This window comes from Oncorhynchus mykiss, chromosome 20 (genome assembly GCF_057628025.1).
Source record: "Oncorhynchus mykiss isolate SJ-2025 chromosome 20, ASM5762802v1, whole genome shotgun sequence".
Taxonomy (NCBI): domain Eukaryota; kingdom Metazoa; phylum Chordata; class Actinopteri; order Salmoniformes; family Salmonidae; genus Oncorhynchus; species Oncorhynchus mykiss.
In genome coordinates, this window is record NC_143041.1 from 37,529,219 (window position 1) to 37,554,564 (window position 25,346).

The following is a 25,346-nucleotide window of genomic DNA, read 5'->3' on the forward strand; positions in this document are numbered from 1 at the left end:
CAGGTTGTGTAAGGTACTACAACGTGTTGAGGTAGGGGCAGGTTGTGGAAGGTACTACAACGTGTTGAGGTTGGGGCAGGTTGTGTAAGGTACTACCACGTGTTGAGGTTGGGGCAGGTTGTGTAAGGTACTACAACGTGTTGAGGTAGGGGCAGGTTGTGTAAGGTACTACAACGTGTTGAGGTTGGGGCAGGTTGTGGAAGGTACTACAACGTGTTGAGGTTGGGGCATGTTGTGTAAGGTACTACAACGTGTTGAGGTAGGGGCAGGTTGTGTAAGGTACTACAACGTGTTGAGGTAGGGGCAGGTTGTGTAAAGTACTACAACGTGTTGAGGTAGGGGCAGGTTGTGTAAGGTACTACAACGTGTTGAGGTAGGGGCAGGTTGTGTAAGGTACTACAACGTGTTGAGGTAGGGGCAGGTTGTGTAAGGTACTACAACGTGTTGTGGTAGGGGCAGGTTGTGTAAGGTACTACAACGTGTTGAGGTAGGGGCAGGTTGTGTAAGGTACTACAACGTGTTGAGGTAGGGGCAGGTTGTGTAAGGTACTACAACGTGTTGAGGTAGGGGCAGGTTGTGTAAGGTACTACAACGTGTTGAGGTTGGGGCAGGTTGTGTAAGGTACTACAACGTGTTGAGGTAGGGGCAGGTTGTGGAAGGTACTACAACGTGTTGAGGTTGGGGCAGGTTGTGTAAGGTACTACAACATGTTGAGGTAGGGGCAGGTTGTGTAAGGTACTGTACTACAACGTGTTGAGGTTGGGGCAGGTTGTGTAAGGTACTACAACATGTTGAGGTAGGGGCAGGTTGTGGAAGGTACTACAACGTGTTGAGGTTGGGGCAGGTTGTGTAAGGTACTACAACGTGTTGAGGTAGGGGCAGGTTGTGGAAGGTACTACAACGTGTTGAGGTTGGGGCAGGTTGTGGAAGGTACTACAACGTGTTGAGGTAGGGGCAGGTTGTGGAAGGTACTACAACGTGTTGAGGTAGGGGCAGGTTGTGGAAGGTACTGTACTACAACGTGTTGAGGTTGGGGCAGGTTGTGTAAGGTACTACAACGTGTTGAGGTAGGGGCAGGTTGTGGAAGGTACTACAACGTGTTGAGGATGGGGCAGGTTGTGGAAGGTACTACAACGTGTTGAGGTAGGGGCAGGTTGTGTAAGGTACTACAACGTGTTGAGGTTGGGGCAGGTTGTGGAAGGTACTACAACATGTTGAGGTAGGGGCAGGTTGTGGAAGGTACTACAACGTGTTGAGGTTGGGGCAGGTTGTGTAAGGTACTACAACGTGTTGAGGTAGGGGCAGGTTGTGTAAGGTACTACAACATGTTGAGGTAGGGGCAGGTTGTGGAAGGTACTACAACGTGTTGAGGTTGGGGCAGGTTGTGGAAGGTACTACAACGTGTTGAGGTAGGGGCAGGTTGTGGAAGGTACTACAACGTGTTGAGGTTGGGGCAGGTTGTGTAAGGTACTACAACGTGTTGAGGTAGGGGCAGGTTGTGGAAGGTACTACAACGTGTTGAGGTTGGGGCAGGTTGTGTAAGGTACTACAACGTGTTGAGGTAGGGGCAGGTTGTGGAAGGTACTACAACGTGTTGAGGATGGGGCAGGTTGTGGAAGGTACTACAACGTGTTGAGGTAGGGGCAGGTTGTGTAAGGTACTACAACGTGTTGAGGTTGGGGCAGGTTGTGGAAGGTACTACAACATGTTGAGGTAGGGGCAGGTTGTGGAAGGTACTACAACGTGTTGAGGTTGGGGCAGGTTGTGTAAGGTACTACAACGTGTTGAGGTAGGGGCAGGTTGTGTAAGGTACTACAACATGTTGAGGTAGGGGCAGGTTGTGGAAGGTACTACAACGTGTTGAGGTTGGGGCAGGTTGTGGAAGGTACTACAACGTGTTGAGGTAGGGGCAGGTTGTGGAAGGTACTACAACGTGTTGAGGTTGGGGCAGGTTGTGTAAGGTACTACAACGTGTTGAGGTAGGGGCAGGTTGTGGAAGGTACTACAACGTGTTGAGGTTGGGGCAGGTTGTGTAAGGTACTACCACGTGTTGAGGTTGGGGCAGGTTGTGTAAGGTACTACAACGTGTTGAGGTAGGGGCAGGTTGTGTAAGGTACTACAACGTGTTGAGGTTGGGGCAGGTTGTGGAAGGTACTACAACGTGTTGAGGTTGGGGCATGTTGTGTAAGGTACTACAACGTGTTGAGGTAGGGGCAGGTTGTGTAAGGTACTACAACGTGTTGAGGTAGGGGCAGGTTGTGTAAAGTACTACAACGTGTTGAGGTAGGGGCAGGTTGTGTAAGGTACTACAACGTGTTGAGGTAGGGGCAGGTTGTGTAAGGTACTACAACGTGTTGAGGTAGGGGCAGGTTGTGTAAGGTACTACAACGTGTTGTGGTAGGGGCAGGTTGTGTAAGGTACTACAACGTGTTGAGGTAGGGGCAGGTTGTGTAAGGTACTACAACGTGTTGAGGTAGGGGCAGGTTGTGTAAGGTACTACAACGTGTTGAGGTAGGGGCAGGTTGTGTAAGGTACTACAACGTGTTGAGGTTGGGGCAGGTTGTGTAAGGTACTACAACGTGTTGAGGTAGGGGCAGGTTGTGGAAGGTACTACAACGTGTTGAGGTTGGGGCAGGTTGTGTAAGGTACTACAACATGTTGAGGTAGGGGCAGGTTGTGTAAGGTACTGTACTACAACGTGTTGAGGTTGGGGCAGGTTGTGTAAGGTACTACAACGTGTTGAGGTAGGTGCAGGTTGTGCAAGGTACTACAACGTGTTGAGGTTGGGGCAGGTTGTGTAAGGTACTACAACATGTTGAGGTAGGGGCAGGTTGTGGAAGGTACTGTACTACAACGTGTTGAGGTTGGGGCAGGTTGTGGAAGGTACTACAACGTGTTGAGGTTGGGGCAGGTTGTGTAAGGTACTACAACGTGTTGAGGTAGGGGCAGGTTGTGTAAGGTACTACAACGTGTTGAGGTAGGGGCAGGTTGTGGAAGGTACTACAACGTGTTGAGGTAGGGGCAGGTTGTGTAAGGTACTACAACGTGTTGAGGTTGGGGCAGGTTGTGGAATGTACTACAACGTGTTGAGGTTGGGGCAGGTTGTGTAAGGTACTACAATGTGTTGAGGTTGGGGCAGGTTGTGGAAGGTACTACAACGTGTTGAGGTAGGGGCAGGTTGTGTAAGGTACTACAACGTGTTGAGGTTGGGGCAGGTTGTGTAAGGTACTACAACGTGTTGAGGTTGGGGCAGGTTGTGGAAGGTACTACAACGTGTTGAGGTAGGGGCAGGTTGTGGAAGGTACTACAACGTGTTGAGGTAGGGGCAGGTTGTGGAAGGTACTACAACGTGTTGAGGTAGGGGCAGGTTGTGGAAGGTACTACAACGTGTTGAGGTAGGGGCAGGTTGTGTAAGGTACTACAACGTGTTGAGGTTGGGGCAGGTTGTGTAAGGTACTACAACGTGTTGAGGTAGGGGCAGGTTGTGGAAGGTACTACAACGTGTTGAGGTTGGGGCAGGTTGTGTAAGGTACTGTACTACAACGTGTTGAGGTAGGGGCAGGTTGTGTAAGGTACTGTACTACAACGTGTTGAGGTTGGGGCAGGTTGTGGAAGGTACTACAATGTGTTGAGGTTGGGGCAGGTTGTGTAAGGTACTACAACGTGTTGAGGTAGGGGCAGGTTGTGGAAGGTACTACAACGTGTTGAGGTTGGGGCAGGTTGTGTAAGGTACTACAACGTGTTGAGGTTGGGGCAGGTTGTGGAAGGTACTACAACGTGTTGAGGTAGGGGCAGGTTGTGGAAGGTACTACAACGTGTTGAGGTTGGGGCAGGTTGTGTAATGTACTACAACGTGTTGAGGTAGGGGCAGGTTGTGGAAGGTACTGTACTACAACGTGTTGAGGTAGGGGCAGGTTGTGGAAGGTACTACAACGTGTTGAGGTAGGGGCAGGTTGTGGAAGGTACTACAACGTGTTGAGGTAGGGGCAGGTTGTGGAAGGTACTGTACTACAACGTGTTGAGGTTGGGGCAGGTTGTGGAAGGTACTACAACGTGTTGAGGTAGGGGCAGGTTGTGGAAGGTACTGTACTACAACGTGTTGAGGTTGGGGCAGGTTGTGGAAGGTACTACAACGTGTTGAGGTAGGGGCAGGTTGTGTAAGGTACTACAACGTGTTGTGGTAGGGGCAGGTTGTGTAAGGTACTACAACGTGTTGAGGTAGGGGCAGGTTGTGTAAGGTACTACAACGTGTTGAGGTAGGGGCAGGTTGTGTAAGGTACTACAACGTGTTGAGGTAGGGGCAGGTTGTGTAAGGTACTACAACGTGTTGAGATTGGGGCAGGTTGTGTAAGGTACTACAACATGTTGAGGTAGGGGCAGGTTGTGGAAGGTACTACAACGTGTTGAGGTTGGGGCAGGTTGTGTAAGGTACTACAACATGTTGAGGTAGGGGCAGGTTGTGTAAGGTACTGTACTACAACGTGTTGAGGTTGGGGCAGGTTGTGTAAGGTACTACAACGTGTTGAGGTAGGTGCAGGTTGTGCAAGGTACTACAACGTGTTGAGGTTGGGGCAGGTTGTGTAAGGTACTACAACATGTTGAGGTAGGGGCAGGTTGTGGAAGGTACTGTACTACAACGTGTTGAGGTTGGGGCAGGTTGTGGAAGGTACTACAACGTGTTGAGGTTGGGGCAGGTTGTGTAAGGTACTACAACGTGTTGAGGTAGGGGCAGGTTGTGGAAGGTACTACAACGTGTTGAGGTAGGGGCAGGTTGTGGAAGGTACTACAACGTGTTGAGGTAGGGGCAGGTTGTGTAAGGTACTACAACGTGTTGAGGTTGGGGCAGGTTGTGGAAGGTACTACAACGTGTTGAGGTTGGGGCAGGTTGTGTAAGGTACTACAATGTGTTGAGGTTGGGGCAGGTTGTGGAAGGTACTACAACGTGTTGAGGTAGGGGCAGGTTGTGTAAGGTACTACAACGTGTTGAGGTTGGGGCAGGTTGTGTAAGGTACTACAACGTGTTGAGGTTGGGGCAGGTTGTGGAAGGTACTACAACGTGTTGAGGTTGGGGCAGGTTGTGGAAGGTACTACAACGTGTTGAGGTAGGGGCAGGTTGTGGAAGGTACTACAACGTGTTGAGGTAGGGGCAGGTTGTGGAAGGTACTACAACGTGTTGAGGTAGGGGCAGGTTGTGTAAGGTACTACAACGTGTTGAGGTTGGGGCAGGTTGTGTAAGGTACTACAACGTGTTGAGGTAGGGGCAGGTTGTGTAAGGTACTGTACTACAACGTGTTGAGGTTGGGGCAGGTTGTGGAAGGTACTACAACGTGTTGAGGTTGGGGCAGGTTGTGTAAGGTACTACAACGTGTTGAGGTAGGGGCAGGTTGTGGAAGGTACTACAACGTGTTGAGGTTGGGGCAGGTTGTGTAAGGTACTACAACGTGTTGAGGTTGGGGCAGGTTGTGTAAGGTACTACAACGTGTTGAGGTAGGGGCAGGTTGTGGAAGGTACTACAACGTGTTGAGGTTGGGGCAGGTTGTGTAATGTACTACAACGTGTTGAGGTAGGGGCAGGTTGTGGAAGGTACTGTACTACAACGTGTTGAGGTAGGGGCAGGTTGTGGAAGGTACTACAACGTGTTGAGGTAGGGGCAGGTTGTGGAAGGTACTACAACGTGTTGAGGTAGGGGCAGGTTGTGGAAGGTACTGTACTACAACGTGTTGAGGTTGGGGCAGGTTGTGGAAGGTACTACAACGTGTTGAGGTAGGGGCAGGTTGTGGAAGGTACTGTACTACAACGTGTTGAGGTTGGGGCAGGTTGTGGAAGGTACTACAACGTGTTGAGGTAGGGGCAGGTTGTGTAAGGTACTACAACGTGTTGAGGTTGGGGCAGGTTGTGTAAGGTACTACAACGTGTTGAGGTAGGGGCAGGTTGTGTAAGGTACTGTACTACAACGTGTTGAGGTTGGGGCAGGTTGTGGAAGGTACTACAACGTGTTGAGGTTGGGGCAGGTTGTGTAAGGTACTACAACGTGTTGAGGTAGGGGCAGGTTGTGGAAGGTACTACAACGTGTTGATGTTGGGGCAGGTTGTGTAAGGTACTACAACGTGTTGAGGTTGGGGCAGGTTGTGTAAGGTACTACAACGTGTTGAGGTAGGGGCAGGTTGTGGAAGGTACTACAACGTGTTGAGGTTGGGGCAGGTTGTGTAATGTACTACAACGTGTTGAGGTAGGGGCAGGTTGTGGAAGGTACTGTACTACAACGTGTTGAGGTAGGGGCAGGTTGTGGAAGGTACTACAACGTGTTGAGGTAGGGGCAGGTTGTGGAAGGTACTACAACGTGTTGAGGTAGGGGCAGGTTGTGGAAGGTACTGTACTACAACGTGTTGAGGTTGGGGCAGGTTGTGGAAGGTACTACAACGTGTTGAGGTAGGGGCAGGTTGTGGAAGGTACTGTACTACAACGTGTTGAGGTTGGGGCAGGTTGTGGAAGGTACTACAACGTGTTGAGGTAGGGGCAGGTTGTGTAAGGTACTACAACGTGTTGAGGTTGGGGCAGGTTGTGGAAGGTACTACAACATGTTGAGGTAGGGGCAGGTTGTGGAAGGTACTACAACGTGTTGAGGTTGGGGCAGGTTGTGTAAGGTACTACAACGTGTTGAGGTAGGGGCAGGTTGTGTAAGGTACTACAACATGTTGAGGTAGGGGCAGGTTGTGGAAGGTACTACAACGTGTTGAGGTTGGGGCAGGTTGTGGAAGGTACTACAACGTGTTGAGGTAGGGGCAGGTTGTGGAAGGTACTACAACGTGTTGAGGTTGGGGCAGGTTGTGTAAGGTACTACAACGTGTTGAGGTAGGGGCAGGTTGTGGAAGGTACTACAACGTGTTGAGGTTGGGGCAGGTTGTGTAAGGTACTACAACGTGTTGAGGTAGGGGCAGGTTGTGTAAGGTACTGTACTACAACGTGTTGAGGTTGGGGCAGGTTGTGGAAGGTACTACAACGTGTTGAGGTTGGGGCAGGTTGTGTAAGGTACTACAACGTGTTGAGGTAGGGGCAGGTTGTGGAAGGTACTACAACGTGTTGAGGTTGGGGCAGGTTGTGTAAGGTACTACAACGTGTTGAGGTTGGGGCAGGTTGTGTAAGGTACTACAACGTGTTGAGGTAGGGGCAGGTTGTGGAAGGTACTACAACGTGTTGAGGTTGGGGCAGGTTGTGTAATGTACTACAACGTGTTGAGGTAGGGGCAGGTTGTGGAAGGTACTGTACTACAACGTGTTGAGGTAGGGGCAGGTTGTGGAAGGTACTACAACGTGTTGAGGTAGGGGCAGGTTGTGGAAGGTACTACAACGTGTTGAGGTAGGGGCAGGTTGTGGAAGGTACTGTACTACAACGTGTTGAGGTTGGGGCAGGTTGTGGAAGGTACTACAACGTGTTGAGGTAGGGGCAGGTTGTGGAAGGTACTGTACTACAACGTGTTGAGGTTGGGGCAGGTTGTGGAAGGTACTACAACGTGTTGAGGTAGGGGCAGGTTGTGTAAGGTACTACAACGTGTTGAGGTTGGGGCAGGTTGTGGAAGGTACTACAACATGTTGAGGTAGGGGCAGGTTGTGGAAGGTACTACAACGTGTTGAGGTTGGGGCAGGTTGTGTAAGGTACTACAACGTGTTGAGGTAGGGGCAGGTTGTGTAAGGTACTACAACATGTTGAGGTAGGGGCAGGTTGTGGAAGGTACTACAACGTGTTGAGGTTGGGGCAGGTTGTGGAAGGTACTACAACGTGTTGAGGTAGGGGCAGGTTGTGGAAGGTACTACAACGTGTTGAGGTTGGGGCAGGTTGTGTAAGGTACTACAACGTGTTGAGGTAGGGGCAGGTTGTGGAAGGTACTACAACGTGTTGAGGTTGGGGCAGGTTGTGTAAGGTACTACAACGTGTTGAGGTAGGGGCAGGTTGTGGAAGGTACTACAACGTGTTGAGGATGGGGCAGGTTGTGGAAGGTACTACAACGTGTTGAGGTAGGGGCAGGTTGTGTAAGGTACTACAACGTGTTGAGGTTGGGGCAGGTTGTGGAAGGTACTACAACATGTTGAGGTAGGGGCAGGTTGTGGAAGGTACTACAACGTGTTGAGGTTGGGGCAGGTTGTGTAAGGTACTACAACGTGTTGAGGTAGGGGCAGGTTGTGTAAGGTACTACAACATGTTGAGGTAGGGGCAGGTTGTGGAAGGTACTACAACGTGTTGAGGTTGGGGCAGGTTGTGGAAGGTACTACAACGTGTTGAGGTAGGGGCAGGTTGTGGAAGGTACTACAACGTGTTGAGGTTGGGGCAGGTTGTGTAAGGTACTACAACGTGTTGAGGTAGGGGCAGGTTGTGGAAGGTACTACAACGTGTTGAGGTTGGGGCAGGTTGTGTAAGGTACTACCACGTGTTGAGGTTGGGGCAGGTTGTGTAAGGTACTACAACGTGTTGAGGTAGGGGCAGGTTGTGTAAGGTACTACAACGTGTTGAGGTTGGGGCAGGTTGTGGAAGGTACTACAACGTGTTGAGGTTGGGGCATGTTGTGTAAGGTACTACAACGTGTTGAGGTAGGGGCAGGTTGTGTAAGGTACTACAACGTGTTGAGGTAGGGGCAGGTTGTGTAAGGTACTACAACGTGTTGAGGTAGGGGCAGGTTGTGTAAGGTACTACAACGTGTTGAGGTAGGGGCAGGTTGTGTAAGGTACTACAACGTGTTGAGGTAGGGGCAGGTTGTGTAAGGTACTACAACGTGTTGTGGTAGGGGCAGGTTGTGTAAGGTACTACAACGTGTTGAGGTAGGGGCAGGTTGTGTAAGGTACTACAACGTGTTGAGGTAGGGGCAGGTTGTGTAAGGTACTACAACGTGTTGAGGTAGGGGCAGGTTGTGTAAGGTACTACAACGTGTTGAGGTTGGGGCAGGTTGTGTAAGGTACTACAACGTGTTGAGGTAGGGGCAGGTTGTGGAAGGTACTACAACGTGTTGAGGTTGGGGCAGGTTGTGTAAGGTACTACAACATGTTGAGGTAGGGGCAGGTTGTGTAAGGTACTGTACTACAACGTGTTGAGGTTGGGGCAGGTTGTGTAAGGTACTACAACGTGTTGAGGTAGGTGCAGGTTGTGCAAGGTACTACAACGTGTTGAGGTTGGGGCAGGTTGTGTAAGGTACTACAACATGTTGAGGTAGGGGCAGGTTGTGGAAGGTACTGTACTACAACGTGTTGAGGTTGGGGCAGGTTGTGGAAGGTACTACAACGTGTTGAGGTTGGGGCAGGTTGTGTAAGGTACTACAACGTGTTGAGGTAGGGGCAGGTTGTGTAAGGTACTACAACGTGTTGAGGTAGGGGCAGGTTGTGGAAGGTACTACAACGTGTTGAGGTAGGGGCAGGTTGTGTAAGGTACTACAACGTGTTGAGGTTGGGGCAGGTTGTGGAAGGTACTACAACGTGTTGAGGTTGGGGCAGGTTGTGTAAGGTACTACAATGTGTTGAGGTTGGGGCAGGTTGTGGAAGGTACTACAACGTGTTGAGGTAGGGGCAGGTTGTGTAAGGTACTACAACGTGTTGAGGTTGGGGCAGGTTGTGTAAGGTACTACAACGTGTTGAGGTTGGGGCAGGTTGTGGAAGGTACTACAACGTGTTGAGGTTGGGGCAGGTTGTGGAAGGTACTACAACGTGTTGAGGTAGGGGCAGGTTGTGGAAGGTACTACAACGTGTTGAGGTAGGGGCAGGTTGTGGAAGGTACTACAACGTGTTGAGGTAGGGGCAGGTTGTGTAAGGTACTACAACGTGTTGAGGTTGGGGCAGGTTGTGTAAGGTACTACAACGTGTTGAGGTAGGGGCAGGTTGTGGAAGGTACTACAACGTGTTGAGGTTGGGGCAGGTTGTGTAAGGTACTGTACTACAACGTGTTGAGGTAGGGGCAGGTTGTGTAAGGTACTGTACTACAACGTGTTGAGGTTGGGGCAGGTTGTGGAAGGTACTACAACGTGTTGAGGTTGGGGCAGGTTGTGTAAGGTACTACAACGTGTTGAGGTAGGGGCAGGTTGTGGAAGGTACTACAACGTGTTGAGGTTGGGGCAGGTTGTGTAAGGTACTACAACGTGTTGAGGTTGGGGCAGGTTGTGGAAGGTACTACAACGTGTTGAGGTAGGGGCAGGTTGTGGAAGGTACTACAACGTGTTGAGGTTGGGGCAGGTTGTGTAATGTACTACAACGTGTTGAGGTAGGGGCAGGTTGTGGAAGGTACTGTACTACAACGTGTTGAGGTAGGGGCAGGTTGTGGAAGGTACTACAACGTGTTGAGGTAGGGGCAGGTTGTGGAAGGTACTACAACGTGTTGAGGTAGGGGCAGGTTGTGGAAGGTACTGTACTACAACGTGTTGAGGTTGGGGCAGGTTGTGGAAGGTACTACAACGTGTTGAGGTAGGGGCAGGTTGTGGAAGGTACTGTACTACAACGTGTTGAGGTTGGGGCAGGTTGTGGAAGGTACTACAACGTGTTGAGGTAGGGGCAGGTTGTGTAAGGTACTACAACGTGTTGTGGTAGGGGCAGGTTGTGTAAGGTACTACAACGTGTTGAGGTAGGGGCAGGTTGTGTAAGGTACTACAACGTGTTGAGGTAGGGGCAGGTTGTGTAAGGTACTACAACGTGTTGAGGTAGGGGCAGGTTGTGTAAGGTACTACAACGTGTTGAGGTTGGGGCAGGTTGTGTAAGGTACTACAACGTGTTGAGGTAGGGGCAGGTTGTGGAAGGTACTACAACGTGTTGAGGTTGGGGCAGGTTGTGTAAGGTACTACAACATGTTGAGGTAGGGGCAGGTTGTGTAAGGTACTGTACTACAACGTGTTGAGGTTGGGGCAGGTTGTGTAAGGTACTACAACGTGTTGAGGTAGGTGCAGGTTGTGCAAGGTACTACAACGTGTTGAGGTTGGGGCAGGTTGTGTAAGGTACTACAACATGTTGAGGTAGGGGCAGGTTGTGGAAGGTACTGTACTACAACGTGTTGAGGTTGGGGCAGGTTGTGGAAGGTACTACAACGTGTTGAGGTTGGGGCAGGTTGTGTAAGGTACTACAACGTGTTGAGGTAGGGGCAGGTTGTGGAAGGTACTACAACGTGTTGAGGTAGGGGCAGGTTGTGGAAGGTACTACAACGTGTTGAGGTAGGGGCAGGTTGTGTAAGGTACTACAACGTGTTGAGGTTGGGGCAGGTTGTGGAAGGTACTACAACGTGTTGAGGTTGGGGCAGGTTGTGTAAGGTACTACAATGTGTTGAGGTTGGGGCAGGTTGTGGAAGGTACTACAACGTGTTGAGGTAGGGGCAGGTTGTGTAAGGTACTACAACGTGTTGAGGTTGGGGCAGGTTGTGTAAGGTACTACAACGTGTTGAGGTTGGGGCAGGTTGTGGAAGGTACTACAACGTGTTGAGGTTGGGGCAGGTTGTGGAAGGTACTACAACGTGTTGAGGTAGGGGCAGGTTGTGGAAGGTACTACAACGTGTTGAGGTAGGGGCAGGTTGTGGAAGGTACTACAACGTGTTGAGGTAGGGGCAGGTTGTGTAAGGTACTACAACGTGTTGAGGTTGGGGCAGGTTGTGTAAGGTACTACAACGTGTTGAGGTAGGGGCAGGTTGTGTAAGGTACTGTACTACAACGTGTTGAGGTTGGGGCAGGTTGTGGAAGGTACTACAACGTGTTGAGGTTGGGGCAGGTTGTGTAAGGTACTACAACGTGTTGAGGTAGGGGCAGGTTGTGGAAGGTACTACAACGTGTTGAGGTTGGGGCAGGTTGTGTAAGGTACTACAACGTGTTGAGGTTGGGGCAGGTTGTGTAAGGTACTACAACGTGTTGAGGTAGGGGCAGGTTGTGGAAGGTACTACAACGTGTTGAGGTTGGGGCAGGTTGTGTAATGTACTACAACGTGTTGAGGTAGGGGCAGGTTGTGGAAGGTACTGTACTACAACGTGTTGAGGTAGGGGCAGGTTGTGGAAGGTACTACAACGTGTTGAGGTAGGGGCAGGTTGTGGAAGGTACTACAACGTGTTGAGGTAGGGGCAGGTTGTGGAAGGTACTGTACTACAACGTGTTGAGGTTGGGGCAGGTTGTGGAAGGTACTACAACGTGTTGAGGTAGGGGCAGGTTGTGGAAGGTACTGTACTACAACGTGTTGAGGTTGGGGCAGGTTGTGGAAGGTACTACAACGTGTTGAGGTAGGGGCAGGTTGTGTAAGGTACTACAACGTGTTGAGGTTGGGGCAGGTTGTGTAAGGTACTACAACGTGTTGAGGTTGGGGCAGGTTGTGGAAGGTACTACAACGTGTTGAGGTTGGGGCAGGTTGTGGTAAGTCGTGCAGAGGTGGTCAATCTTTTGTTCTTAAAGGCCCAGTGTAGTCAAAATTCTGTTTTCCCAGGGTTTTGTATCATTTTGCTGATTAATCTAACACTGTAAAAGTGTACAAATGAGTTCATTGTTATTTCCTGATAGTTGTTGGTTGAAAATACAATCTATACATGACCTTCTAATGAGCAGGTTTGCACGGGAGGGTGTTTCTGCTTTCCATGGTGGCGTCCCCATGCAGTAAATTATTTAATAGACCAATAACAAAGAGAGTTCCAAACCTCTTCCAATAACAGATAGTTTTCAGTTTTCCCTCCCCACTCAGACCACTCCCAGACAGTCCTAGCTAAATTCTTACTTGAGAAATATTTTTTGGCACATTTGTATTTAAATCTATCACAGTAAGGTACTTAACTGTTACCCAGAAATGATTTGATATCGATATACAAACGGCTGCTTTGGGCATTTAATATATAATAATTACATATGACATTTAGCAGACACCTTTATCCAAAGCGACTTACAGTAATGGGTGCATACATTTTTATAGTGCATAATATAGTATATAATAATAGTACATATTTCAACTAAGCCTTGATTGGTTGAATCATCATGCTAGGAAAAGGAACCAGGGGTTGTTAAGAAAGGTCGCTGGTTCGAATCCCCGAGCCGGCAAGGTGGAAAAATCTGCCGTTCTGTCCTTGAGCAAGGCAGTTAACCTCCAACCACAACTGGTAGAACAGGGTCCATCCCTGGTACTGTCTCTTTGTCACAGCGCCCCTGTGAGGTCAGTCAAGACTCCTGCAGCCACTAGCTCTCTGAGGAAGAGCTTCTCAGCGTTCACATCATGTACTACCTGGACAAAGACAATCAATACAGGAAGATACTTAAGAGACTTTCATTTGAAAAATATTTATAATTCAAAAGTGCTTCTCTGACCTGGACCTTACGAGTAGCACAAGCTAACAAATGTTTTGATGGGAGCAGCAAACAATCAGTGTTTGTCATTCTCTCTCCACTGCTCTTATATACTGTAGTGTACCTGGGCCTTGATGGCGTCCATACTTAGACTCTCATAGTAGTGTAGTCTGGCACCGGGATGCTGCAGGTCATAACCAAACCCTGCCAGGCTCACCTCATCACACAGCTGTAGGGCCATCACCACCGCACTGGCACCTAACGTAGGAACTAACTGGAGAGAAGAGAGGATGGTAATTAAGTGTTTATTAAGGCTAACTCGTGTTCAGACTACATCAATCTAACAAGAAACACTTCCACCCAAATGTTAAAGCAAACCATGTGGAGAGAGCCATTCAATGATTGCAACATTCATCCATTGGGTATGCATTTATACTGTACATGTACATGAAACTGACAAAATAAAGGAAACACCAACATAGTGTCTTAGTAGGGCATTGTGCCACCACAAGCCATAACAGCTTCAATGCACCTGGGCATACATTCTACAAGTGTCTGGAACTCTTTTGGAGGGATAAGACACAGAAATTCGTTCATTTGTTGATGGTGGTGGAAAACACTGTCTATGGTGCCGCTGCAGAATCTCCCATAAGTGTTCAGTTGGGTTGAGATCTGATGACTAAGATGGCCATGGCATATGGTTTACATCGTTTTCATGCTCATCAAACCATTCATTGTCATCTTATAGGGGCATAGCCATGGTAGCCAAAATAATGGAAAAAAACAATGGCCTGCACAGCGTTTTTATACATGACCCTAAGCATGATGGGATGCTAATTGCTTATTTAACTCAGGAACCACACCTGTGTGGAAGCACCTGCTTTCAATATACTTTGTATCCCTCATTTACTCAGGTGTTTCCATTATTTTGGCAGTTACCTGTATGTCCTTTAAAATGATTCTGTTGCTGTGTGTATCAGTAGTAGTAACCTTCCTCTGTTGCTGTGTGTATCAGTAGTAGTAACCTTCCTCTGTTGCTGTGTGTATCAGTAGTAGTAACCTTCCTCTGTTGCTGTGTGTATCAGTAGTAGTAACCTTCCTCTGTTGCTGTGTGTATCAGTAGTAGTAACCTTCCTCTGTTGCTGTGTGTATCAGTAGTAGTAACCTTCCTCTGTTGCTGTGTGTATCAGTAGTAGTAACCTTCTCTGTTGCTGTGTGTATCAGTAGTAGTAACCTTCCTCTGTTGCTGTGTGTATCAGTAGTAGTAACCTTCCTCTGTTGCTGTGTGTATCAGTACTAACCTTCCTCTGTTGCTGTGTTTATCAGTAGTAGTAACCTTCCTCTGTTGCTGTGTGTATCAGTAGTAGTAACCTTCCTCTGTTGCTGTGTGTATCAGTAGTAGTAACCTTCCTCTGTTGCTGTGTGTATCAGTACTAACCTTCCTCTGTTGCTGTGTTTATCAGTAGTAGTAACCTTCCTCTGTTGCTGTGTGTATCAGTACTAACCTTCCTCTGTTGCTGTGTGTATCTCTGCAGTGCTATGCCTGTCTTGTGCATGATCTCTGGGTTGAGTATCTGGATGTTCTCCGGCTTCAGAGGAATGTTCTCCACTATGTCTCTCCAGAACCACAGCTTGGACCACCAGCTCTAGACAACACAACCACAGGAAGCAGAACCAGTTCAGAAACAGCTCTAGAACACAAACAGACAGGTTTGGGGAGTAATCAGTTGCATGTAATCTGATTAGAAAAAAACTAACTGTAATTAGTTACGTTATATGCAAAAATATTGTCACAATCGTTATAATGATTGGACCAAGTTGCAGCGTGGTACGTCTACATATTCATTTAATAAATGAAGACCAAACAAAAACAACTACCAAACGAAACTTGAAGCTACTGCTGTGCACACAGGCAACTAACTGTAAGATCCCACAAATACCAAATGAGGAAATGGCTACCCAATCAGAGACAACGATAAACAGCTGCCTCTGATTGGGAACCATATCAGGCCACCATAGAAATACAAATTCAACTAGATGACACGTCCAAGTCACTACTATCACGCCCCAACCAACAGAGAGAATAAACAGCTTACTATGATCAGGGCGTTACAGTACCCCCCCCCCCCCCCCCCCCCCCAAAGGTGCAGACTCTGACTGCAAAACCTGACTCAATAGGGGAGGGTCCGGGTGGGCATCTATGATGAATGACACAGGGCGTCGGCGGCGGCTCCGGTGCGGGGCAAAGTACCCACTCCGCTCGCAGATACGTCTTCCACCATGGCGGCTCTGGTGCAGAGATCATCGCCCGAGGCTCCGGACCGTAGATCGTCGTAGGAGGCTCTGGACTGAGAACCCCTGCTGAAGGCTCTGGACTGAGAACCCCTGCTGAAGGCTCTGCACCGCCGACCGTCGCTTTAGGCTCTGGACCGCCAACCTTCGCTGGTGGTTCCGGACTGTGGACCGTCGTTGGAGGTTCCGGACTGTGGACCGTCGTTGGAGGTTCCGGACTGGAAACTGTCGCCGGAAGCTCTGGACTGGAAACTGTCGCCGGAAGTTCTGGACTGGAAACTGTCGCCGGAAGCTCTGGACTGTGGAGGCGCACTGGAGGCCTGATGCGTGGTGCCGGCACAAGAGGTACCGGGCTGGTGACACGTACCTCAGGGCAAGTGTCGGGAGGAAGCACAGGACGTACTGGACTGTGGAGGCGCACTGGAGGCCTGATGCACAGGACCGGTACAGGTGGCACCGGGCTGGTGACACGCACCTCAGGGCGAGTGCGAGGAGCAGGAACAGGACACACCTGACTGGGAAAGCGCACTTGAGGGAGAGTGCGAGGAGTTGGCACGGGACGCACTGTGTTAGAAAGGTACACTGGAGACCTGGTGTGTATAGCCGGCATCAATTGTTTCGGAACTTTAACACATGTTGCAGGACAAGTACGGGGAGCTGACTCAGGTGGCACCAAACTGACAACACGTTCCTTTATTCCAAATCTGTGCATCCGCCACCAACTCAACAACTCTCCCATTTCTCTCTCCTCCGAATACTCCTTCTTCTCCCAGACTGGCTCTGGTTCACCCCCCCCCCCCCCAAATTTGTGGCCTACCTCCCCGACTTAACTCCTCGTATCGTCGCCGTTCCTCTCTCGCTGCCTCCATCTGCTCCCTTGGACGGCGATACTCTCCGGCCTTCGTCCAGGGTCCTTCTCCATCAGGATGTCCTCCCATGTCCACTCCTCCTGGCCACGCTGCTTGGTCCTTTTTTGGTGGGATCTTCTGTCACGATCGTTATAATGATTGGACCAAGGTACAGTGTGGTAGGCGTACATATTCCTTTAATAAATTAACACCGAACAAAAACAACAAACTACCAAACGAAACATGAAGCTACTGGATTGCACAAAGGCAACTAACTGTAGACAAGATCCCACAAATACCATATGAGGAAATGGCTACCTAAATATGATCCCCAATCAGAGACAACGATAAACAGCTGCCTCTGATTGGGAACCATATCAGGCCACCATAGAATTACAAATTCCCCTAGATGACCCACGCAAGTCACTATCACGCCCCAACCAACACAGAGAATAAACAGCTTACTATGGTCAGGGCATTACAAATATTGTAATCTGATTACAGATACTTTTGAAAAACTAGGTTATTACTTCTTGGATTACTTTTAAATTCAGAAAGGATGTTTATGAAAATTGAGTGCAAAGTGCAAATAGGATAATTTTGGTCATAAAGTCAGTCTCGTCTAAAACGGAGTTTAGAGTCTGAATGTGTCACAACGAGAAAATGAAGGTTAGTTTACAATTATGTCAAAAATTCATACCCCCGTTTGCCTATTAACACGTGGAGGCACCGTGTTTTCTGGGAAAAGACTGGGCTAGTTCGCTTTGCCCTGGTGGTAACCTAGTTGGCGGAAAATAAAGAAAACAAATAACGGGAGAGGAAGATTTGATCCCTGCTAGCTAACGTTAGCTAACGTTAGCTAGCTAGCTCATAATCAAGCAAACCTGACATGTTTGATGCATTTCGCCAGCTTTCTTTCAATAATGTTTAAACTCAAACTGGCTAGCTACTGTCCTTGTAGGTTTTGATTGAATGGCAAAGACAGACCCATGAAACACCCACATCAAACCACACCCCCAACACAACTCTCGTTTGCCTTCGCTCATGGCCGCTAGCATTTCTTAATGGACATTGATGAAAAACAAGGCCAAATCAGGAAGTGCAATTGACCTTTAAGTTTATTCCACCTGAGTGAATCTGACAACAAGTCAGAGACCACTATGACAGCATACCAAATGCAGTAACTGAAAGTGCAGATTATGTTAGGGTAATCCAAAAGTTACGTGACTGATAGAAATCTTGGACAGGTAAGTAGTAATGTAACGTAAAGTAAGCTACCCAAGCCTGTCCATGGACAGCAGAACGTATAGAAGCTACTTTAGAAGTCCTTTTCTGTCTGCAAATCTGCACTAAAATTCCTCAAGCCACTGTGTCTCTGACAGGGAAACAAACAGGTAAACAGGGAAACAAACAGGTAAACAGGGAAACAAACAGGTAAACAGGGAAACAAACAGGTAAACAGGGAAACAAACAGGTAGTAAACACTTTCCCACCAGAGGCTGCTTGGTGATGACAGAGGTGAGCCAGTCCAGGTCCAGGCACTTGTAGACCACCAGGGTAACCAGGGAGGTGTGTCTGTACTCGCTGGGGGAAAGGGGAGCTCCCTCTGGGTACATCAAACGGACAGTGGTCCTGGAGCCTGCGTCCCTCTCAAACCCTGACACTGGGGCATTGTTCATCCTGAGAGGACAAAGAAGAGTGTGAAGGGGAAGGAGAAAGAGGAGGGGAAGGAGGCGAGAGAGGAGAAGATGGATACCACAGCTTCAGAAAATACAAATCTAATCCAGTATATCCCCTTAGTGACCAGGAGTGGTAGAGGTTAGTTTGGTTCCTGAGATGTATTTATTTTAGCAGTCTGGAAAACTAAAGACGGGATTGGTTATAATATCAGAAACAGATTGTCACTTAGGAGGTACAGTAAGGGGGCATGGAAAATATTATCTGATTTTAAAAGATTGTGCTTCTTTTACAATTACAGTGCCTTGCGAAAGTATTCGGCCCCCTTGAACTTTGCGACCTTTTGCCACATTTCAGGCTTCAAACATAAAGATATAAAACTGTATTTTTTTGTGAAGAATCAACAACAAGTGGGACACAATCATGAAGTTGAACGACATTTATTGGATATTTCAAACTTTTTTAACAAATCAAAAACTGAAAAATTGGGCGTGCAAAATTATTCAGCCCCCTTAAGTTAATACTTTGTAGCACCACCTTTTGCTGTGATTACAGCTGTAAGTCGCTTGGGGTATGTGTCTATCAGTTTTGCACATCGAGAGACTGAAATTTTTTCCCATTCCTCCTTGCAAAACAGCTCGAGCTCAGTGAGGTTGGATGGAGAGCATTTGTGAACAGCAGTTTTCAGTTCTTTCCACAGATTCTCGATTGGATTCAGGTCTGGACTTTGACTTGGCCATTCTAACACCAGGATATGTTTATTTTTGAACCATTCCATTGTAGATTTTGCTTTATGTTTTGGATCATTGTCTTGTTGGAAGACAAATCTCCGTCCCAGTCTCAGGTCTTTTGCAGACTCCATCAGGTTTTCTTCCAGAATGGTCCTGTATTTGGCTCCATCCATCTTCCCATCAATTTTAACCATCTTCCCTGTCCCTGCTGAAGAAAAGCAGACCCAAACCATGATGCTGCCACCCCCATGTTTGACAGTGGGGATGGTGTGTTCAGCTGTGTTGCTTTTACGCCAAACATAACGTTTTGCATTGTTGCCAAAAAGTTCAATTTTGGTTTCATCTGACCAGAGCACCTTCTTCCACATGTTTGGTGTGTCTCCCAGGTGGCTTGTGGCAAACTTTAAACAACACTTTTTATGGATATCTTTAAGAAATGGCTTTCTTCTTGCCACTCTTCCATAAAGGCCAGATTTGTGCAATATACGACTGATTGTTGTCCTATGGACAGAGTCTCCCACCTCAGCTGTAGATCTCTGCAGTTCATCCAGTGATCATGGGCCTCTTGGCTGCATCTCTGATCAGTCTTCTCCTTGTATGAGCTGAAAGTTTAGAGGGACGGCCAGGTCTTGGTAGATTTGCAGTGGTCTGATACTCCTTCCATTTCAATATTATCGCTTGCACAGTGCTCCTTGGGATGTTTAAAGCTTGGGAAATATTTTTGTATCCGAATCCGGCTTTAAACTTCTTCACAACAGTATTTCGGACCTGCCTGGTGTGTTCCTTGTTCTTCATGATGCTCTCTGCGCTTTTAACGGACCTCTGAGACTATCACAGTGCAGGTGCATTTATACGGAGACTTGATTACACACAGGTGGATTGTATTTATCATCATTAGTCATTTAGGTCAACATTGGAATATTCAGAGATCCTCACTGAACTTCTGGAGAGAGTTTGCTGCACTGAAAGTAAAGGGGCTGAATAATTTTGCACGCCCAATTTTTCAGTTTTTGATTTGTTAAAAAAGTTTGAAATATCCAATAAATGTCGTTCCACTTCATGATTGTGTCCCACTTGTTGTTGATTCTTCACAAAAAAATACAGTTTTATATCTTTATGTTTGAAGCCTGAAATGTGGCAAAAGGTCGCAAAGTTCAAGGGGGCCGAATACTTTCGCAAGGCACTGTACATTGATTGTATGTTTGATTGGTCATTCACCTGATGATGACATCATACTGGTCAATATGGGATCCCAGGTGGCTGCCATGTAGCACCCCTCCACTGCCCACCACCACACACCTCCTACAGCCCCCACCCCTACCTCTCCCCCCCAGGGATGGGGGCAGGCCTGGATGAGTTAGAGAGGCCAGGGCCCTAGCCACCCTCTCGTCACAGCCCTGGAGGCCCAGGGGAGGAGCCAAGTCCCAGGGAATAGGCCTGTCTGCTGCAATCCCCGACTGGAGGAACACAGGGATGTTCTGAAGGTCTGAGGAGGAGTCCAGGGAGAGGAGACGAGACACACACCAGCCCGGATGGCAGGGCTGCACAAGCAGGGAGGCAGAGCGGTTTAGTAATACCTGGAGGAGAGAGGAGAGGTGAGAGGGGAGAGGGACGGGAGTTTAGTAAGACCTGGAGGAGAGAGGAGAGGTGAGAGGGGAGAGGGGAGAGGGGAGAGGGACGGTGAGTTTAGTATGACCTGGAGGAGAGGGGAGAGGGGAGAGGGGAGAGGGGAGAGGGACGGTGAGTTTAGTATGACCTGGAGGAGAGAGGAGAGGTGAGAGGGAAGAGGGGAGAGGGACGGTGAGTTTAGTATGACCTGGAGGAGAGAGGAGAGGTGAGAGGGAAGAGGGGAGAGGGACGGTGAGTTTAGTATGACCTGGAGGAGAGAGGAGAGGGGAGAGGGGAGAGGGGAGAGGGACGGTGAGTTTAGTATGACCTGGAGGAGAGAGGAGAGGTGAGAGGGAAGAGGGGAGAGGGGAGAGGGACGGTGAGTTTAGTATGACCTGGAGGAGAGAGGAGAGGTGAGAGGGAAGAGGGGAGAGGGACGGTGAGTTTAGTATGACCTGGAGGAGAGAGGAGAGGTGAGAGGGGAGAGGGGAGAGGGTCCGGGAGTTTAGTATGACCTGGAGGAGAGGGGAGAGGGGAGAAGGGAGAGGGACAGGGAGTTTAGTATGACCTGAAAGAGAGGGGAGAGGGGAGAGAGTCAGGGAATTTAGTAAGACGTGTAGGAGAGAGGAGAGGGGAGAGGGAGTGGGAGTTCAATAAGTCCTACAGCACAGACTAGAGTAAGAGAAATCAGTTCATCACAAGAAAGAAGTTTAATACACATAACACGCACCCAAATATATAGTTGAAGTCGGAAGTTTACATACACTTAGGTTGGAGTCATTAAAACTCGTTTTTCAACCACTCCACAAATTTCTTGTTAACAAACTATAGTTTTGGCAAGTCGGTTAGGACATCTACTTTATGCATGACACAAGTAATTCTTCCAACAATTGTTTAGAGAAAGATTATTTCACTTATAATTCACTTAATCCCAATTCCAGTGGGTCAGAAGTTTACATACACTAAGTGACTGTGCCTTTAAACAGCTTGGAAAATTCCAGAAAATTATGTCATGGCATTAGAAGCTTCTGATAGGCTAATTGACATCATTTGAGTCAATTGGAGGTGTACCTGTATTTCAAGGCCTACCTTCAAACTCAGTGCCTCTTTGACATCATGGGAAAATCAAAAGAAATCAGCCAAAACAACTGTAGACCTCCACAAGTCTGGTTTATCCTTGGGAACAATTTCCAAATGCCTGAAGGTACCACGTTAATCTGTACAAACAATAGTACACAAGTATAAACAGCATGGAAACACACAGCCGTCATACAGCTCAGGAAGGAGACGCATTTTGTCTCTTAGAGATGAACGTACTTTGGTGCAAAAAGTGAAAATCAATCCCAGAACAACAGCAAAGGACCTTGTGAAGATGCTGGAGGAAACAGGTACAAAAGTATCTATATCCACAGTAAAACAAGTCCTATATCGACATAACCTAAAAGGCCACTCAGCAAGGAAGAAGCCACTGCTCCACAACCGCCATAAAAAAGCCAGACTACGGTTTGCAACTGCACATGGGGACAAAGATCATACTTTTTGGAGAAATGTTCTCTGGTCTGATGAAACAAAAATAGAACTGTGTGACCATAATAGCCATCGTTATGTTTGGAGGAAAAAGGGGGAGGCATGCAAGCCGAAGAACACCATCCCATCCGGGAAGCAAGGGAGTGGCAGCATCATGTTGTGTGGGTGCTGCAGGAGGAACTGGTGCACTTCACAAAATAGATGGCATCATGAGGACGGAAAATTATGTGGACATATTGAAGCAACATCTCAAGACATCAGTCAGGAAGATAAAGCTTGGTTGCAAATGGGTCTTCCAAATAGACAATGACCCCAAGCATACTTCCAAATTTATGGCAAAAAAATTTAAGGACTTAAGGACAACAAAGTCAAGGTATTGGAGTGACCATCACAAAGTCCTGACCTCAATACTATAGAAAATAGGCAGAACTGAAAAAGCATGTGCGTGCAAGGAGGCCTACAAACCTGACTCAGTTACAGCAGCTCTGTGAGGAGAAATGGACCAAAATTCCCCAACTTATTGTGGGAAGCTTGTGGAAGGCTACCCAAACATTTGTCCCACATTAAGCAATTTAATGGCAATGCTACCGAATACTAATTTGAGTGTATGTAAACTTCTGACCCACTGGGAATGTGATGAAAGAAATAAAAGCTGCAATAAATCACTCTCTCTACTATAATTCTGACATTTCACATTCTAAAAATAAAGTGTTGATCCTAAATGACCTAAAACAGGGAATTTTTACTAGGACTAAATGTCAGGAATGGTGACAAACTGAGTTAAAATTAATTTGGCTAAGGTGTATGTAAACGTCCAACTTCAACTGTATTCATGTATTCATGTGCTTTTGTGTGTGTTCAGTACCATGTCAGTGTGTTGGTTGTCGTTAGCCCCTGACAGAGGGTCTGAAGGTATAAGAGCAGGGACCAGGATAGCAGAGTAGCATCCCACCAGCAGTACTAGACTCAAGGCTAGGTTGTTAGTCCTGGAATAGAAAGGATATACGTGAATGACACACACACACACACACACACACACACACACACACACACACACACACACACACACACACACACACACACACACACACACACACACACACACACACACACACACACACACACACACACACACACACACACACACACACACAGAGCCATACCTGCTGAGTAGCATCTCCCTGGTGTCAGGTGTAGGTCTCCTGTGTGTAACTGTAACAGCTGTTATCTCAGTGAAGTCAGCATCAGGCACCGGAGGAGAGCTGTAGTCATCTGGATCCTCCACACTAAGGTGTTTCAGAGTCACCATGCTAACCTGGGGTCAGACCAGGGAAAGGTAGGATCACGATTGTGGTTGTGGCTAGGGTTAGGGTTCAGCCAGATTGTGGCCATTCAGCAGGGGAGGCAGGTAGCCTTGAGGTTAAAGCGTTGGGCCAGTAACCGCAAGTTTTTGGTTCGAGTCCTGGTGCTGACATTGTGAAAAAAGCTGTTGCTGTGCTCTTGTCACCAACTGCTCCAGGGCTGCTGGACGATGATGTTTCTGTCTGTGTCCCCATTCCCAGCGGGTGTCTCAGTGAGAGTTGGGCTATTCAATACATGCATTTCCATTACAGTGCAAAAATAAACACCCTTCAAATTATTATAGGGTTAGTGTCACACCAGGAAAGGTTAGGGATGAGATCCTATTTTTCTGTGCTTGTCCTGAAATCCATTAAAACTGTCCCCACCAAGACATTGACAATATTTACTGAAGGGTGCTGTTGCTAGCTAACTCCACACAGCCACTAGTAAACTCAACAACGACATATCTCAGTGACAAACTTGTCTAAATTAAGGTTGAACAATTCAAAATATTTCATATAAGAAAAACTAAGCAAAAATACCTACCTAAAGACTAGGGGCTCAGAGATGTTAGAGAAAGTCTGTAGACAGCAGTCGTCTGTGGTGTTCTTCTTCTGTCCTCCATGCTCTGGGGACGAACAAGAAGGCAAATTACTATAATCAGCTAAAATGGCTGCCACACTAAACTGAAGATGTCCCTAACCGCTGATCTAAGGTCAGTTTTGCGTTTGTACTACTTGTGGTAAACGTTTAGATTAAGGTGAGGGTGAGCTGATTCTACATCTGTGTCAGAGAGCGTGTAATGCTGTTTATGCACCAGTGAACTCTGCCTCCTCCTTCCTAACTGAAAATTAATAATTGACCTACTGTTACACAGTAAGACGGTCAGGCTCACAGGAACAACAGCCAGTGTGTGTTGGAAAATTGAGGATGTGCACCTGTGTGTGTGTGTGTGTGTGTGTGTGTGTGTGTGTGTGTGTGTGTGTGTGTGTGTGTGTGTGTGTGTGTGTGTGTGTGTGTGTGTGTGTGTGTGTGTGTGTGTGTGTGTGTGTGTGTGTTTGTGTGTGTGTGTGTATGCTAACGTACACTACCGTTCAAACGTTTGGGGTCACTTAGAAATGTCCTTGTTTTTTAAAGAAAAGCACATTTTTTGTCTGTTAAAATAACATAAAATTGCTCAGAAATACAGTGTAGACATTATTAATGTTGTAAATTACTAGTGTATCTAGAAACGGCTGATTTTTTATGGAATATCTACAGAGGCCCATTATCAGCAACCATCACTCCTGTGTTCCAATGGCACGTTGTGTTAGCTTATCATTTTAAAAGACAAATTGATCATTAGAAAAAACTTTTGCAATAATGTTAGCACAGCTGAAAACTGTTGTTCTAAATAAAGAAGCAATAAAACTGGCCTTCTTTAGACTAGTTGAGTATCTAGCTTCATTAAATAGTACCCACAAAACACCAGTCTCAACGTCAACAGTGAAGAGGCGACTCCGGGATGCTGACCTTCTAGGCAGAGTTCCTCTGTCCAGTGTCTGTGTTCTTCTGCCCATCTTAATCATCTCTTTTTTTGGCCAGTCTGAGATATGGCTTTTTCTTTGCAACTCTGCCTAGAAGGCCAGCATCCCGGAGTCGCCTCTTCACTGTTGACGTTGAGACTGGTGTTTTGCAGGTACTATTTAATGAAGCTGCCAGTTGAGGATTTGTGAGGCATCTGTTTCTCAAACTAGACAGTGTAATGTACTTGTCCTCTTGCTCAGTTGTGCACCGGGACCTCCCACTCCTCTTTCTATTCTGGTTAGGGCCCGTTTGCGCTGTGCTTTTCTTTAAAAAACAAGGACATTTGTAAGTGACCCCAAACTTTTGAATGGTAGTGTATGCAGAGAAATACGGGACCATCTGTACAAATGTAATAACTTTAGTGTATGCCTTTTTACATTGATCTGTCTGAGCACTCATATTGAGGCTTGTTCTGTGCACTGCTCTCGGTCCAAGTGTTCTGGTGATGTCTCACACACACACAGCCTAAGTAATAACTATATTTATTTACTG

At 47.7% G+C, this 25,346-nt stretch overlaps 1 protein-coding gene across 2 annotated transcripts; it reads right to left on the bottom strand.

Moving 5' to 3' along the window:
* Positions 1–12,798: 12,798 nt before the first annotated feature.
* st3gal7 (ST3 beta-galactoside alpha-2,3-sialyltransferase 7) lies at positions 12,799–24,134 on the bottom strand. Of its 2 annotated transcripts, none has more exons than XR_016489501.1 (8): positions 23,835–23,971; positions 23,111–23,262; positions 22,813–22,933; positions 20,031–20,389; positions 16,374–18,084; positions 14,770–14,910; positions 13,389–13,538; positions 12,799–13,202 (listed from the first exon to the last, which is right to left on the bottom strand). XR_016489501.1 is itself a non-coding variant. In XM_036956207.2 (8 exons), exons 2-8 carry the CDS (start codon positions 23,254–23,256, stop codon positions 13,116–13,118), a joined length of 1,191 nt encoding a protein of 396 aa, XP_036812102.1. In that variant the 5' UTR covers positions 23,257–23,262; positions 23,835–24,134; the 3' UTR covers positions 12,799–13,115. The 2 variants fall into 2 exon arrangements, 1 of the variants encoding a protein (XP_036812102.1); XM_036956207.2 differs by having other exon boundaries at positions 17,898–18,084; positions 23,835–24,134.
* Positions 24,135–25,346: the final 1,212 nt, after the last annotated feature.